This window comes from Pogona vitticeps, chromosome 2 (genome assembly GCF_051106095.1).
Source record: "Pogona vitticeps strain Pit_001003342236 chromosome 2, PviZW2.1, whole genome shotgun sequence".
NCBI lineage: Eukaryota > Metazoa > Chordata > Lepidosauria > Squamata > Agamidae > Pogona > Pogona vitticeps.
In genome coordinates, this window is record NC_135784.1 from 178,140,616 (window position 1) to 178,156,741 (window position 16,126).

General features: G+C 42.6%; 2 protein-coding genes across 5 annotated transcripts in view; both read right to left on the reverse strand.

Moving 5' to 3' along the window:
- The window catches only part of SRPK3 (SRSF protein kinase 3), a 29,454-nt gene extending 29,091 nt beyond the window's left edge, over positions 1-363 (reverse strand). The window contains exon 1 of the mRNA XM_072991419.2: positions 232-363. Within this exon, the coding sequence (XP_072847520.2) occupies positions 232-274 (43 nt within the window). The 5' untranslated portion in view covers positions 275-363. The remainder of the gene's footprint in view (positions 1-231) is intronic.
- A 4,043-nt stretch (positions 364-4,406) lies between these two features.
- Positions 4,407-16,126, reverse strand: part of PLXNB3 (plexin B3) — a 75,091-nt gene continuing 63,371 nt past the window's right edge. For all 4 annotated transcript variants that reach the window (XM_072991415.2, XM_072991417.2, XM_072991416.2 and 1 more), the window contains 4 exons: positions 11,408-11,472; positions 9,147-9,222; positions 5,493-5,567; positions 4,407-5,260 (listed from right to left, as the gene is read on the reverse strand). In XM_072991415.2, the coding sequence (XP_072847516.2) occupies positions 5,156-5,260; positions 5,493-5,567; positions 9,147-9,222; positions 11,408-11,472 (321 nt within the window). In that variant the 3' untranslated portion in view covers positions 4,407-5,155. The remainder of the gene's footprint in view (positions 5,261-5,492; positions 5,568-9,146; positions 9,223-11,407; positions 11,473-16,126) is intronic.

The following is a 16,126-nucleotide window of genomic DNA, read 5'->3' on the forward strand; positions in this document are numbered from 1 at the left end:
TGGGGTTCAAATCCCAGGTAGCCGGCTCAAGGTTGACTCAGCCTTCCATCCTTCCGAGGTCGGTAAAATGAGTACCCAGCTTGCTGGGGGGGCAATGTGTAGCCTGTATAATTAAAAATTGTAAACCGCCCGGAGAGTGCTTGTAGCGCTATGGGGCGGTATATAAGTCCAATAAATAAATAAATAAATAAATAGCTGCGTCGCCACGCGCTCCGCCCCCCCCCAACTCACCTTTCTTGCTGTTCATGGCCCCTCCAGCCCCCGTGAGCTCCATCTAGGCTCCAAGGAAGCGCGCGCCCCCCCCGTTGCGCCTGCGCAGCCCGGCCCCTTCCCAACTGCAGGAGCTGTTTCTGCTCCACCACGTGAGGCTGGAAGGGTGGAGACTGGACTCCTCTCCCGCCTCCTCCTCCTCCTCCCTCTCCCTGCTGGCCGCCGGGTCTTTCCCCCCCCAACCACCCCGCTCCGTGCCTCTTTTGCACCAGCTTTCGCCCCCCCCCGGCCTTTGAGGAAAAGCGAGCTGGACCGGGAGGAGGGGAGCAAAAGAGGACTCGCCGCCATTTGGATTTACGTAGAGCAGGTCACGAACAATTAAACCTGCACTGTTTTAAAAGTGCAAGTGAGCTGGGGTCGCAGTGTTCATCATCTTCTGTACCAACCAAGATGAGAGAGATTTGTTGTTGTTTAGTCGTTCAGTCGTGGCCGAGTCTTCGTGACCCCACGGACCACAGCGCGCCAGACCCTCCTGTCTTCCACTGCCTCCCGGAGTTGGGTCAAATTCATGTGGGTAGCTTTGATGACACTGTCCAACCATCTCATCCTCGGTCGTTCCCTTCTCCTCCTGCCTTCACACTCTCCCAAAATCAAGGTCTTTTCCAGGGAGTCTTCTCTTCTCATGAGATGGCCAAAGTATTGGATCCTCAGCTTCAGGATCTGTCCTTCCAGTGAGCACTGAGGGTTGATTTCCTTCAGAATGGATAGGTTTGTTCTCCTTGCAGTCCAGGGGACTCTGAAGAGCCTTCCCCAGCACCACAATTCAAAGGCATCAATTCTTTGGCGGTCAGCCTTCTTTACTGTCCAGCTCTCACCTCCATACATCGCTACTGGAAAAAAACCATAGCTTTGACTATGCAGACCTTTGTCAGCAAAGTGATGTCTCTGCTTTTTAAGATGCTGTCAAGGTTTGTCATTGCTTTCCTCCCAAGAAGCAGGTGTCTTTTAATTTCGTGGCTGCTGTCACCATCTGCAGTGATCATGGAGCCCAGGAAAGTAAAATTTGTCACTGCCTCCATATCTTCCCGTTCTATTTGCCAGGAGGTGACGGGATCAGTGGCCATGATCTTAGTATTTTTGATGTTGAGCTTCAGACCATTTTTTGCGCTTTTAAATAGTTCAGCTGGAATGCCATCACCTCCACTGGCCTTGTTGTTAGCCATGCTTTCTAAAGCCCACTTGACTTCACTCTCCAGGATGTCTGGCTGAAGCTCAGGAAACTCACTATCTGGGTTGTCAGGGCCCAAATCTTTCTGGTATAATTCCTCTGTGTATTCTTGCCACTTCTTCTTGATGTCTTCTGTTTCTGTGAGGTGCCTACCATTTTTGTCTTTATCATGTCCATCTTTGCACAAAATGTTCCTTTAATATCTCCAGTTTTCTTGAACAGATCTCTGGTTTTTCCCCTTCTATTATTTTCCTCTATTTCTTTGCACTGGGATTTGGTTTAGCTTATACCTGATTAGGCCAGTGGTTTTTCCTACTTTCTTCAGTTTAAGCTTGAGTTTTGCTGTATGAAGCTGATGATCAGAGCCATAATTATCTCCAGGTCTTGTTGAGAGAGATAGAGAGCCTATTGTTTTGCATAGGATATTGCACTAGATAGCCTAATATATCTCTACTTTTACACGCTCAAACCACTTAATGCATGTTGTACTTTGAAGACCTCCCTCCCCATCGCTTTGTAAAGTAACTGAGAGGGACAGCCCTGCCTGCCTTAAGGCAGTTACCGGTATCAGATTTTAGGCGTCATCATGAGTAAGGAGCCAGTTGTTTTATTTGCATCTTTGCGCTGAAGATGGGATATGGTGCTTCTGAAGCTTTTCTGTTTTCTATGCCGGCATATCTTGTCTGGGTTTGAGTATTAGGCACCTTGGCTTCGCTGCATGAAGGGGACACCATTTGCTCTTTGACCAACCTTGGTTGCCACAGGTTACACTGTGGGGAGAGCCTGGAGGTTTACTTAGAGCAAGGGTGAGCAAAATGGGTGTTTCGGGTACCACAACTCCCATCATTCTCATCCATTAGCTGTTTTGTATAAAGCTGGTGGGCGCTGTAGTCCAGCAAGGGCCGAAGCTTTGGCTTTCCTGATCGGTGTTCGCCTCATGAACTAGCCTTTGCTTCCTTCAACTTTAGTGCTTCCGCTCTTTTCTTCATCTGAGAAAAAAGTGGAAGCAGTGTATTATTTCTCCCTCCCCTCTCTCCACGCCTCTCTGTAGGTGAGCAAGTGTGTACAGTATATGTTTTGTGCTTGGATAAATGCACACAATAAAACAGTTAAGTTATTTGCAGAATTTTTTGTGTTGAAACTATGTGTCTTGAGCCCCTGAAACATTTATAATAAGAGCTTTCTGAATATTTATCCTTAAAAAATGCCAACCATATATAAAAATCTAAACACACACACACACACACACACACGGTTATTTTTAGATTTAAAATGCCAACCATATATAAATCTAAACACAGACACACAGACACAGACACAGACACAGACACACACACACACACACACACACACACACACACACACACACACACGGTTTTTTTTAGATTTCTCACTTTTCTTTCTACCCGTACCAGCATTTCAAAGCAATTAATTGCAAATGGCCATTCATATCATTAATAACAGGTTGCATTACGAAACTTAACCAGATCTACCACACTGCCTGTGACTTTTCAGCTGTTAAAGCAAAGCAGAATGCATTTGCTGAAGCCTGACTGATGAAACTGAAGCAACCAGAGTCATGCTGTAGGAGTCAGACCAAAAGAGTAAAGGTGTAAGGCTGAGGAGAGGAATGTGTGGCACTTCAGATCTGTTAGACTGCATCTCCCAGTACCCCTCACTTCACCATTGGTTATGCTGGCTAAAACTGCTTAGAGTTCCTGTACGGCAGTATCTGGAGGGCTGCTAACCTCTAATCCAGGATGTGGATATCAGCAATTAAATGAACCAGGACCAAAGGTGGCTCATATGATGAATGCTGTGTGCTGTTGCTAATCTGAAGCCAAGCAAGTGATGTCTTGTTAACATATTTCAAGGAATATCACTCCCTTCAAAAAAATAAGCTGCTGGCCAAGGACAGAGCTAAGCACTGTGCTCTTCAAATCCCTTTCATACAGTCACAGTATTACAGATGTCTGGCATCTCTTCAACCCAGTAGTCTCAAATGGAAAAAAAACAACAACACCTGATAATGCAGCCTGCAGGAAAGCAATCGCAAAAACCTCATTGTTAAGCGGATTTGTCGTGGAGCGGGGTAATCATTAAGCAGGGCACCACTGTACATCATTCAGTGGAGGTGAAACAGCCACTGCAGGTAGCAGATTTTGGGTATCGTGAAAGGACAGCAAATTGTTATTTGTTAATTATTATTGTATTTTTATTGCCAGGAAAGAGGAAAAGTGCCAATGGGATTTTCTACCCCAGGTACCAAAAGAATTTGGCTGAATTTATGTAGGGCATACAGTATGGGTGGTGGTGGCCAATGCTATTTGCTGCTCTGTCTCAGGCAGCAAAATGTCTTGGGATAGTCCCACCTGGAGCACTGCTACTTAGCTTTTATGAGCCCACTAAGAGAAGACAATGCCTTTAAGCAATTCTTCTGCCCAAGCCCATCTATCTTGGAAAAACCCTTGTACTAATGGAGACAGGCCCACACCTTTGGTCAAATGAAATCCTGACAAGCTTCCACCGCTGATATACATGTTTGACCCTCCAGATCTTGTCAGAGCACAACTCCCATCAGTCCTAGACAATATAGGGCCACGGTAAGGGACCACAGACACTGTGATCTAAAAACATGTAAAGGAACATCGGTAACTTTGTGCATTAAAATAATCAGCATATACTATACCTATAAACTGAAGTTGGAGCTACATGGCAGGTTCAAGGCAGAATCAGCTCTGAATGTAGTCAGAAGTACAGAGGGATATGGGTCAAACAAAGCCTCACTTACTTGAAACCATCCTACCTTAACTCTGAGACCACTCATTTATTTGTCTTCACCAATTCCCCCTTCTTAGCAATGCCAGCATTTAACTAGAAAGCAGAAGTCACCTTGCTGAAGTGCAGCCTTTCCTCCCTTCTTCTTCCTCTGTTCTCTTCAGTTCCATGAGTAAGTCTGACAACTGTATTTTTCTGAAAACTGTTTTTTTTTTAATTCTTCAAAAGTTCAGTAAAATAAATACAATCCTGGAGCACAAAGCTCCCATATATACATAAAATTGGGAGGGGGGAATAGATGGGGAGGGTTAAAAGAGAGACTAGTTAAGAGTCCATTTGTACCAGAGAAGCTGAAAGGTGGTGTGACCACCCCAGTATTAGTGCATTATTGGTCAAGATCTTTGGGGTGGAAGAGATAAATCCCCAAATCTCAGAAGATGCAGTAATCAGGAAGGAGCTGCCTTTACCCCACTCCCCGCCAAAGGTGGGAGGCTGTAACTGGCACGCTCCTCAAACAGCGACAGAAATAAATACACCTTTTTATTTACAAAGCCAGTGTATCAGACTGGAGGATTCCCTTTGCAGCCAGTTTTTTTTAAGAAAACAGAGAGCGAGAAGTGGGGAAGGGGGAGAGAGAGGAAGAGCAGGAGGAAGGGAGGAAAGGAGAGAGAGAGAGTGCACTGAGTGCGAGAAAGCTCGGCAGCATCTATGCAGTTAAGGCACTGGGAGTGGGGTGATGTGTGCGCACCAGCACAAAACAATGGAGAGTAGGGAACTTGATGAATGGAGCAACCTGGCCTCCTTAGGGAACAGCTGCAGAATGCAGTGAATTGGGAAATGAGCCTCGTGGAACTCAATAGGATTTACTTCTGAGTAAACACATTTAGGATTGCACAGTTAAATCGTGTTGAGTCTGGGCAGGTAGCAGATCGAGGAATGTCACAAGTCAGTCACTTTGTTCTCTACAAGAGCCGCGATTTGCTGCAGTCGATATGCTAGTTGCATCTTCTGGCCCAGTGGGTCCTCTTCTAGGGCACTGATTATCTGTTAAAAAAAGGCACACAAAACGAATATAACACTCAACTGGTGCCTGCCGTATGCAGAAAATGTTGTCATGTCCCTCTCCATGTCTTCCCACCCCAGCAGTCAGTCTCTAAAAAGTGAATGGGTTACAACAGAGGACTAAACCTTCACCCTTCTCCTACAGCTGTTTGCTTAATTCTTCCCCCATTGTCTTATGTGCCCCCTACAATTATTAAGGAATTTTTCAACACACCTGATCATAGTACTTGTTAATGTAGTTGTAAAGTTCTTGCAGGGCCACCAGGCAATTGAGGTCAGAGGAATATTTCTGTCAAAATAAGATGATGGGGGAAAATATATTAATTTTATTTTTTTTAAAAATCAAAATATAATTGTCCTTGTATTTTATACATTTATACATTATATGATGCACATACCAAATTCATAAAACTTGCCAATTGCTTTTCAGGCCTTCTGACACATGCTCATAATCCTCTAACTAACTGATTATTTGTATATGTTTTACAAATTGCAGAACTGAGGACACACTACTTTTGAGCTCAAAGCACAACTTTTTATTTCAGTATTTTAGTTCATTTTTAACATATTTTCATCTGTGGAACATGAAGGCTTGCACAGTCCGTGAATTTATAGTTGATCTTCAAAACAGTACTGCTCACTTACGGGCTGGAAATGTTATATATATTTTTTAATCTTGTAGTGGTAAGCGCTCTTCCATTGTTACAGCTAATGAAGACTTATCGTAGAACAATCCTGTTCACGTCTACAGGGTCTTAAACCTGGATAACTACTCATGGAGCTGTAACCTTAATCGGTTAACGGTTGGAGGAAAACAATGTCTTCCCTTCTTCCTCCCTCTCCAGCACCCCTGACATTTTATCTTGGAAAAGAGCAACTGTGGTCCTTGAGATGTTAGACTGAAATTCCCATAATCCTTCACCCACTCCTGCTCCTATTGGGAAACCACCATGGTGTCAAGCCAAAAAGAAGCATTCAAGCCTAGTAAACTCTCAGTCAGACTAGATTTCTGTATGAAGTTGTTTTGCTTTTGTTAAGACAAAGAGTAACATTTGATTATTTGATCCCCTGCCTATATGCAGGAAGAGGTTCAACTTTCTCAGTAACAATTAGACCAGAAAAAAACAAAAAACAAAGAAAGGGCCGGTGTGGTCCTGAAGATTACACAAATGCAAGAGTAGATGATACCTTTTATTGGACTACTAAGAAATTAAGCAAACAGTAAGCTTTCATGCATGAAATCCACTTCTTCAGGTTCTAAGCACGTCCCATTTCTGAATGGTGCAGGCACACCTACTGCATACATCAGTACCACTTAGTAACTTTTAAATATAACCATATACATTGGAATTTAGCAATTCTATAAATACATAGTTAATGTATTTTCTTACATATAGCAAAGCCTAGTGTATCGTTTCTTCCAGTAAACTATGGGAAGTGGCCATTGTTTAAAAACCTAGAGATCAAGTATCCATAGTAAATGGTATCATAAAACAATAAAAGGTTCCTTCTTGACCTCATGAAGGGTAATAACATCACTTAGGAAGGCAAACAGATGCAAAAGGAATGTTGGAGATATCCTAGGAAAAGCTTTTCAAAGAAATACAAATCAAATTAATTTTTATGACCCTTTGCATGTATTTTCTAGATATGTATTACTTCTGTGCCTTTTGTGTCTTTGGATGCTCCTTAAACAGCTTGTTGTGTGTATTTGACTGTCTCTACTGTGTGTGTTTAGTCGTTTAGTCGTGTCCGACTCTTCGTGACCCCATGGACCAGAGCACGCCAGGCCCTCCTGTCTTCTACTGCCTCCCGGAGTTGTGTCAGGTTCATGTTGGTTGCTTCGCAGACACTGTCCAGCCATCTCATCCTTGGTCGTCCCCTTCTCCTCTTGCCATCACACCTTCCTAACATCAAGGTTTTTTCCAAGGACTCTTTTCTTCTCATGAGATGGCCAAAGTACTGGAGCCTCAGCTTCAGGATCTGTCCTTCAAGTGAGCATTCAGGGTTGTCTGTCTCTGCTAGCTAGCACAATAACATGCTTTCCTAAACCTCAATTTGCCTCATTGCAGATTCTTAAAAGTCTCTATATGACCACCAGCAGCTCTTAATAAGTAGCTCTTTCTGTTTCTGCATTGATTTCAAAGTGTTAATGATGACATATAAAGCCCTGAACAGTTTAGGACCTCAATATCTAGTGAAACGCCTTCTCCCACCTAGATCTACTTGAATCACTCACTTTAGCCAGGGTGGGTGGCTGAGGGGCCTAACGCTGAGGGAGGCCCGGAGAGAAAGAACAAGAAATTCGGCCTTCTCAGCAGTGGCTCCTCACCTTTGGAACAGTCTCCCTCTGGAAATTCGTCTGCCCCCCTTGCTGGGTGTTTTTAAGAGCAAACTCAAGACCTGACTCTTTAGGCAGGCCTTCCTTCCTGTCAATACCTAACTTTATCCACTGCTATCTCTTGTTGTATTATTGTTGTTGTGCTATTTTATATTGTTATTATTTGTACTGTTGTTAGCCGCCCAGAGTAGACTTCGGTCTGGATGGGTGGGGTATAAATTAAATAAATAAAAAAATTAAAAATTAATAGCTGGTTTAGCTTCCAATGCAAACAGCATTAATGACTGCTACCCTTTAAATTCCTCCTATAGAAGTGAATGGGATACACATAATTGCTTCTGGAGAAAAGTGTGCCATTGCTAGTGGAGATACTGTTGCTGTATTTCCAAGCCTCACTGTTGAGATTCCCACAAGGATATAAGTGTCAGCCTCAACACATGACCCTGTCATCAGTTCATGATGGATATTTTGCTAAAAGATGGTAATTAAACAGTTGGAGTAAGATTATTGAAATAAGGAACGACACATTCAGTATATGGGCCTTCAGCTATTAAAACACCCTCAAATCATAAGATCTTATCCAATTCACTTTTTTAAGGCAAACTAGTATTTCTAATCAAATGATTTTAAAGTGTTTTAATAGCATTTAATAATCTAATATTATTTTAAATGTCAGTTTTTAATTGTATGTTAAGCTTTCCATTGCTTTAAATAGTTTTGTAAGCTGCCTTGAGTCCCAATGCTGGAAGAAAGGTTGAATATAAATAAAATAAATAAATTACATAAAATGTTACACAGAAAAGCAATATAGAGAAGTTATGATTAATTCTTTCATTTTAAAAAAAAAAAAAACACAAGATGAAAGGAACCTGTGTTAACTCCAGAGCTACTTACATGGGTAGAGGCTGGCTTCAGGAAAACCCTGGCCCTGAGTCAGCAATGAAAGGGACACGTTCATAGCAATACCCAGGATACAGCTTTTAGTAAACACTGGCTGAAGTGCTATTGTGCAGATATGTAAAGGGCGTAACATTTAGACATCAAGTGCCTAAAGTTAAGAAACTGGCACCGATATCTGTTGCACACAGAGCCACACAATTCAGTATGCAACAAATAATGTCTACGAATATTTCTTTAACAAATGGTAATTTGCAGCTAAAAGTCAACATCACTAGCATAAAGGCACAACAGATTTCAGCCACTAACATAAATCAAAGGTCGAATTTTACACCAATATGCCCAGGGTTTTCAAGCCCTTTTCTAACAGCCTACTGGACTGGAGAATAAGCTCTAAGTTTCAGAAGACTGGCATGTGGCGCACAAATCCTTGTAAAAGCAGCCCTTGTTCAGTTCATTGTTTTGAATCCACACACCCCGCAGGACTGATTGCATCACGGCCTAGACATCGTTAGAAATGCTGAATGTATGGAAATTCCAATGAAAAGGTCAACTCATTTGGTGTGTGTGTGTGTGTGTGTGTGAGAGAGAGAGAGAGAGAGAGAGAGAGAGAGAGAGGCATTCCCTTACCCCAGAGAGTTCTGTCAGGGCTGAATTCATCTCTTGGTAGCTGGCAGGAACAGTTTGTCGAATATCAGCATAATACCTGGTCACAAAAAGCAGAGAGTGGTGGAGAGAAAAGAAAGATTAGCAACAGCTTAGACGGAGGAATGAAAAATAAGGGCCAGACAAGATAGCACCCAGGACTACACATGTACTCACAATCATTTACCCCTTAAAGCATCTTTAGGCTCTGAAATGCAATCTTAATTTTTTAAAAGATGCAATCTGAGTTTGTGCTCTGAGAGTGGTAAAATATATATGTGTAAATTATTTGAAAAAAATCTCCTTATTCTTTTTTTTTCTGTCACAAGCAACATTTCTCAGTAAATCAAGACTGCCAAAATGTTCATAAATTCTGAGCCAGACATGTAGGAGTGGTAACAAACAGGTCGGAGATCTGAGAGGAGGGATCCTGTCCTTATTGTTTTGTTGTAACATATCCCTTCACCAGACGCCTTTCATTCACGCAATGCTCAGTCAAGGAAAGCCCTGGGAATCCTTGCTCTAAGTGAGTGGTGGCAGTTACTCAGTAATGAGGAAATCTTCTCGGCTGATAGAGCTAACTACATTAAGAAAGGAAAGGAGTTAGTGGCCAGCCATTCCAGAAGGTGCCAACACGGGAGGAGACCAAATCTGCTAGTTATCTTCTTCAGAAAATCTATATTTCACCTTCTGGGCCCAATATTTTAGGACGGATGGGTCAGTGAGTTGTGTATTTGGCTGCGGGGTCAGAGGTCAGAGGCTGGGCATTTGATTCCCCACTGTGCCTCCTTTGAAGTAGAGCCAGCCTGTGTGGCCTTGGGCAAGCTGCACAGTCCCAGGATGCCCCCAGAAGAAGGGAACGGTAAAGCACTTCTGGGTATCCTATACCTAGAAAATCCTGGAAGGGTTCACCATAAGTCAGAAAAAAACCCCTAAAGGATGAGAATCCAAAAGCAGCTAATGGAGACAGAATACACTCAACGTTGCAAGGTGCTGACAGACCGTTGGGAGAAGGGAAGGACAGAAAGCTTGGCATGTGGCAGGAGTAGAAAAGAGCATCTTCGGAGCAGGCTTGGTTGGCTGGAACCCTGATTAGAAGCACTTCACAGGGTTGTTTTGTTGCAAGTCTCGTGTTATACCAAATAAGCAAAGAACATAACATTTCAATAAGGAGTAAGCATGTGGCTTCGGGCCATATGTAACCTCCTCAGACCCCTAGCATCCTGCCCTTCGCCACCAATTTCTGTGATTTAAAAAAAAGCCATTTAGGGCAGTGGTCTCCAACCTTGGGCCTCCAGATGTTCTTGGACTACAGCTCCCAGAAGCCTTCATCACCACCTCTGCTGGCCAGGCTTTCTGGGAGGTGAAGTCCAAGAACATCTGGAGGCCCAAGGTTGGGGGGACGCTGATTTAGTGGGTTGATAGGCAATTCCACTGTTTTGGAGGCTTACACCTTTTTAAGCATGTGAGAACCTTTTTTGAAAACTAGAAGTATATTTGGGGGGGGGGCAGTGGGAACATCTCCTGGTGTAAAAGGGGTGGTGGTGGTGAAATTCCTCCCTGTCCCCTGGAGCACAGACTTTTTTAAAATCAACACATTTGGGATATTTTTAGAGATGGTAGAGGTAGTCAGAGAATAGATTTTGCCTCCCATGCCTGGAGAAGAGGGTTGCATGCAGCCTCAGACCTCTGGAAATTCCTCACCTATCTTAAACTTTCTTTATCTAGTATAGAGGAATGGGTGTCATTGTTTTATATGAGCATACTGTTAATCAACATGGGGTGGACCCCTAGGTTTCCTTATTGTAACAAAAGAGTGGCCCTTTCAATTCCTCTGACACATACCTAGGCATAAAATGTGTGACCACAATTACTGAGGGGTGAACATTTATTTATGAATTAATGGTTTTAAAGTATACATATGTGGTTGGGAAGGTGCAACTTTGCATATATAATGATTTTGCAGGACTCTGATCTACAAAGCAGAAGCCAGCTTCTTTAGGGCATTTTCATTTTAAAAAAGAGAGACTGTTTCTTGACATTATGGCTGTTAAGACATGCTTGAACATTTATGGGCAGTAACTGAAATCTTTGAGAGCACATTAGGGGGCTGAACCAGATTTTCAGTTGTTGGGGAAGAAACATCTCAGCTTCTTGTTTTCAGCACATGCAGTTTTCCTCATCCACAGTTTTTATTTAGCTTTTAAAACACACGCACACACACACACACACACACACACACTTACTTCTCCACCATCTGTTTGTAATGTGGGATTTCCCTGGCATAGAGCAGTTTGTTGACCGGTGAATCCTAAGAGAGAAAAAGCAAATAAATGTAACGACGGAATGATCAAAAATGTTTTTTGGAAGAAAAAAAAGATACACAAACACAATAAAACTCAGACATTCTACCTCTGTGACTTGGTATGGTATGAGGACTGTTGATTTAATTGTCAAGCCTGAAAGCCAAGAGTTTGCAGGTGCCACTTTGGATTTGCTCCCCAGGTGGATCTGGGCATCTCCACATGTGGATTCAAAGTCAAATTGTTGAACATGAAGCTATTTAACAGAGTAACTGCAGGAGTTTTCTTAATAAATGGTATAAATCCTGCCTCCACCTTTCTTGGAGAAAGGACAGGATACAAAGGAAAAAAATAAACATTATGGACACTCCTATTCTAAAAATAGCTTGAGGTAGGACACAGGAGATTTGTTGTTATGCAAAGCACAGCCTTTTTCTACAGTAGCTCTGGCACTGTGGAACTTTTCTCTTGGTCTTTAGAATTCATTTCCAAGACTTCCTTGCATTCAACAAAACTGGAATCATCGTGGTTGCAGTTGATAAAACTGGAATCATTCAAAGTGTGAACATTCATACCCTTCACAATTACCTTGCTTTTAAAAAATAATTGCATCCAAGGCAATTGGTTTCTTGCCATGACTATTCTGTTAGAAAAAGAACCAAAAAGAGACATGGAGGAGGCTTAACTGAAGCCTAGTTCTCACTGAAGCAATACATTTGTGCCTGGACAATACCACTTCCAACTGCAGGTGGGGCTCGTGTGACAGAACTGTTCTCTGTACCAATTTTTATTTTTTAAATCTCAAAAAAAAAAAAGTGTACAAGAGCAGATGATCTCAAGGAGAAGGATTTGAGTGTAGCCTTTCTCCTGACACACCAGCTCTCTTTGTGCAGGATTTTGCTATTGTTTTGTACGGAGGAGTGTTTGGTTGCAAAAGTTCTTTTTTGTAATCTGAAGCCTGCTCATAGCCACAGATTTAGTCCTTTACTGATGAAAGAAACAAGGGAAGGTCAGTTTTGCGCAGGACAGAGGCCTGTGCCTCATGTTGCCTAAATCCATCTAGAAACATACCAGGCAGCCTACTGTAGTCAGAACAAAAGGCTCAGCTATGATGAGTAAATACACTGGTTGCCCAACCTGGCAAGTTCTCCCTGCCTTTGAGCAGGTAAAGGCATTTCACAAATGCCTTTAGGGAAAAGAGCACCTGCTAGTCTGAATGACTCAAGTGGTGTAAACAAATGAAGCAGGTTATTTTTTGCTGAACAAGGAAGTCTTTTTGTTTGTCAACATAGAAAAGACTTCCCCATCCAACAAGGAATAACCTATGGAAGACAAGACACAGGAATAAACAACTCACTTCAGAAAATTTCTGATATACAGTAGCTATAGACCATTTCCAAGAGGAGTTAAACCTGGCAATGACTATTAGCGGTGATAATTAGCAGAATCACAGGCGCAATATACATCTGCGTAACTGGCGTTTGAGAACACACCAGGAGAACCATCTTTTTGACCCACTGGTTCTGAGCTTCTCAAAGGTGTTGGGGACAGAACTGGCACTGGAAACAGAACAGTAGTTCCCTGAGGGAGCTCAGTCTGTTCCAGCCACGCCATTCTTGTGCTCTTAACCACTGTTTGTGCAGAATGGAACAGACCCAGATGACCTCAGTTCAGATCCAGAACAATTTCTAACTAACATATGCTTCATGATCAAAACCATGCGAGATCAGGTTTCCCCTCTGAAATCAGGCAGGCTCCCAATGCATGATGTTTCCACTGCCAGTTACCTATTTGCTTGCCCAAGTATTTTCCTGATTACCAATCTGCCCAGTCACCCCTGGTCAGTTTAATGATTTTCATGAAATGTTTTATTGCTGCCTTGTTGCTTTATTACTTGACTTTGTTGTATTTCTTGGCCTTTGCTGCTTGGATTAGAGAAAGATTAGAGCTTAGCCAAATCAGTTATTCCATGGTTTTCATCTTATTCTGCAAAAAGACCCAGAAGGTAACGGCAGGGACTGTTTATCACCATCCTCTGCCCCAGAATTGGTTTGTGGAGTTCCTCAAGGTTTGGTTTTCACACCAGTGTCGGAGATCATCGGTACCTCTGGAGTTGCGTGTCATCAATTCTCTGACACCTGACTATAGCTTTCATTAACTAAGCAACTAGAGACAACTGTGACAGTCCTTAGACACTGTCTGGAGACTGTAGTCAAATGGCTGAAGGTCAACAAACGGAGGCTGAATCAAGACAAGACAGAAGTGGTGCTGGTCACACGGCAATCAACAAATCTAGTTGCCACTTCTTAGGTGACCGATGGGCTAGAGATTCCCCTTGCACACCAGGTAAGGAGGCTCAGGTATTTTATTAGACCCTGTCCACCTCTAGAAAAAAAATGCTGGCCAGGTCAGCTTTTTATTACTTGTGCTTTGTTTGGAAATAACCTCTGATGTGGAGAGGACTGATGTGACTACACTGAGCCATGCTGCTGTAACCCAGACTATGAGGCTGCCCTTGAAGACCACTCAGACATTTCCATTGGTACACTAGGGGGTGGCAAAGCTACGAAGAGATGCCTTATGCCACAACCACACAACAGCTATCCTGTGCAGCTACACTAGCGGCCAGAGGTATTCCAAGTTCAATTCAAGGTACTGGCTATTACCTTTAAAGACCTACACAGCTGGGGCTGCATACCTACTGGACTGCGTCTACACATACAAGCTCCTGCGTCTACACATACAAGTTGTCCAACACTGGCATTTTGAAGGTACCAACTATCAAAGCTGTCCAACCTGGATGTAGCAGGAAGACATTCCTTGATGTTGTCACCTCTGTGTTCTGAACCATCCTTCCAGAGTCCCTGCAGAATATGACATCTTTGCAGGGGATGTAAGGCAGAATTGTTTTGGCTTCTCTTTTAGCTGGATTTCCACCACTTAGTGGTGATGCACTTCCTGAGTTTTTAAAGACTGTTACATCTATTATATGCTTTAACATATGGAATGCTCTCCCTTGGGAGATAAGGCTGTTCCCCTCCCTTTCGTCCTTTCACTGACAGTTGAAGAACCCATCTTTACAAGCAGGCTTTTAACAATTATAATTGAGGCCCTGAATGCCACTTTTAAGTGAAGATAGTTTCTAATGTTTGCCTGCTTTTAATTATTCAATTGTATTTTAATTTATGTATTGCTTAATTGCTTTTTTTAATGCTTTAACTTACTGTATTATGTTTTTAATTCTATTCTTTTAATATTATGAGCCGCCTTGGGTTCCCTTATTGGGAAAAAGGCAGCCTATCAATCAATCAATCAATCAATCAATCAATCAATCAATCAATCAATCAATCAATCAAACAAACAAACAAACAAACAAACAAACAAACAAACAAACAAACAACGTACTATGTTGTTTTAAACCACGTTCTACACCATTCTGGGTGTCCGTGGACAGAACAGCAAACAAATGAAAATAACAAATCAGCAACTATTCCAATATTGTAAATTGCTTTGAGATTTTTGAAATAAAACAACAGTACAGAAGGGTTCAATCAAATAAACTGGAAAATACAGGGAAAACAAAGAATGCTCTGTCGTATTTTTTTCTACAAAGTTGGCTTAAGGGGTAAAAGGCATCACTCATCCAACAGACAGTGTTGATTGTCTGATTCAGACATCAGGGCCTCCCCCTCAGGGAACCCGTGTGATGATGAGGAACCTTTCCATCATCCCTCCCAGCCCCTTAGCTGACAACTCCTTTAGCACTCATCACCTTGAAAAAAGGACAAGTTCAGGAACTGCATCTCAGGAAGACACTCCTGAAAAGTGACTCCAGGCATAACACTGGAAGCCGGAAAAGAGGGGCTAAGAAGAGGCTGCACCAAACCCCTTATTAAAGAGCAAAACCAAACCTGCCCATATCTCCAGAAGAGATCGCATCATGAGAGGAACTCCTAGACCAGAAAAGAAAAAAGTGTGGGAGAACTGCCAGACCTGAAAGGAAGCAACAGCAGGTTGCTTGGTCCGGTCTGACCAGTTCAACATGTTGTAACCTGGGACTGAAAGATCATCATCAGTACAAGGAGAAGAAAAAAGCCAGTTGCCCCCAGTGTTGCAGGGTGTCAGCCTAGGCACACTTCTAAAGCTTTTGGGCTCCATGGGCAAATCAAAGTACAGTGATTTATTCAAAAGGCATCCAGCAAACACTGTTTTTCCGATGGACTCGTCATTTGCATGCAACTCAGGTAGCAGCCAAGGAGAGGGCAACAGAACAAAGAAGCCTGGAACCTTTAATATTAAAGAAGAGAAAGAAAAACATCCCAGAGGTACTTGTATGTTTACTGAATGCAGAACACTTGCTAAAATCCTGTTGAAGTTGGCATGATGTATAAAGTTATACCTGCAGAGCTGTGCAGGGCATTATACCTGAGCAGTCTGCATTGCAGACCGACTGTGCTGCACACCTGCAGAATCTCCATCTTGAGTATCATTTCTGCCTTGGCAGGATTTCCCTTACTACCCGTGTAATTTAAAGTTACACATGCAGAGATGGACAATAGGATTTCAGCCACTGTTTAATGTTTGACATGCTGCAGAGTTGATGAGACTTTTCTGGAGGAAGTAAAAACTTTATTGATTAACTGATCCATATATTCTGTTCCA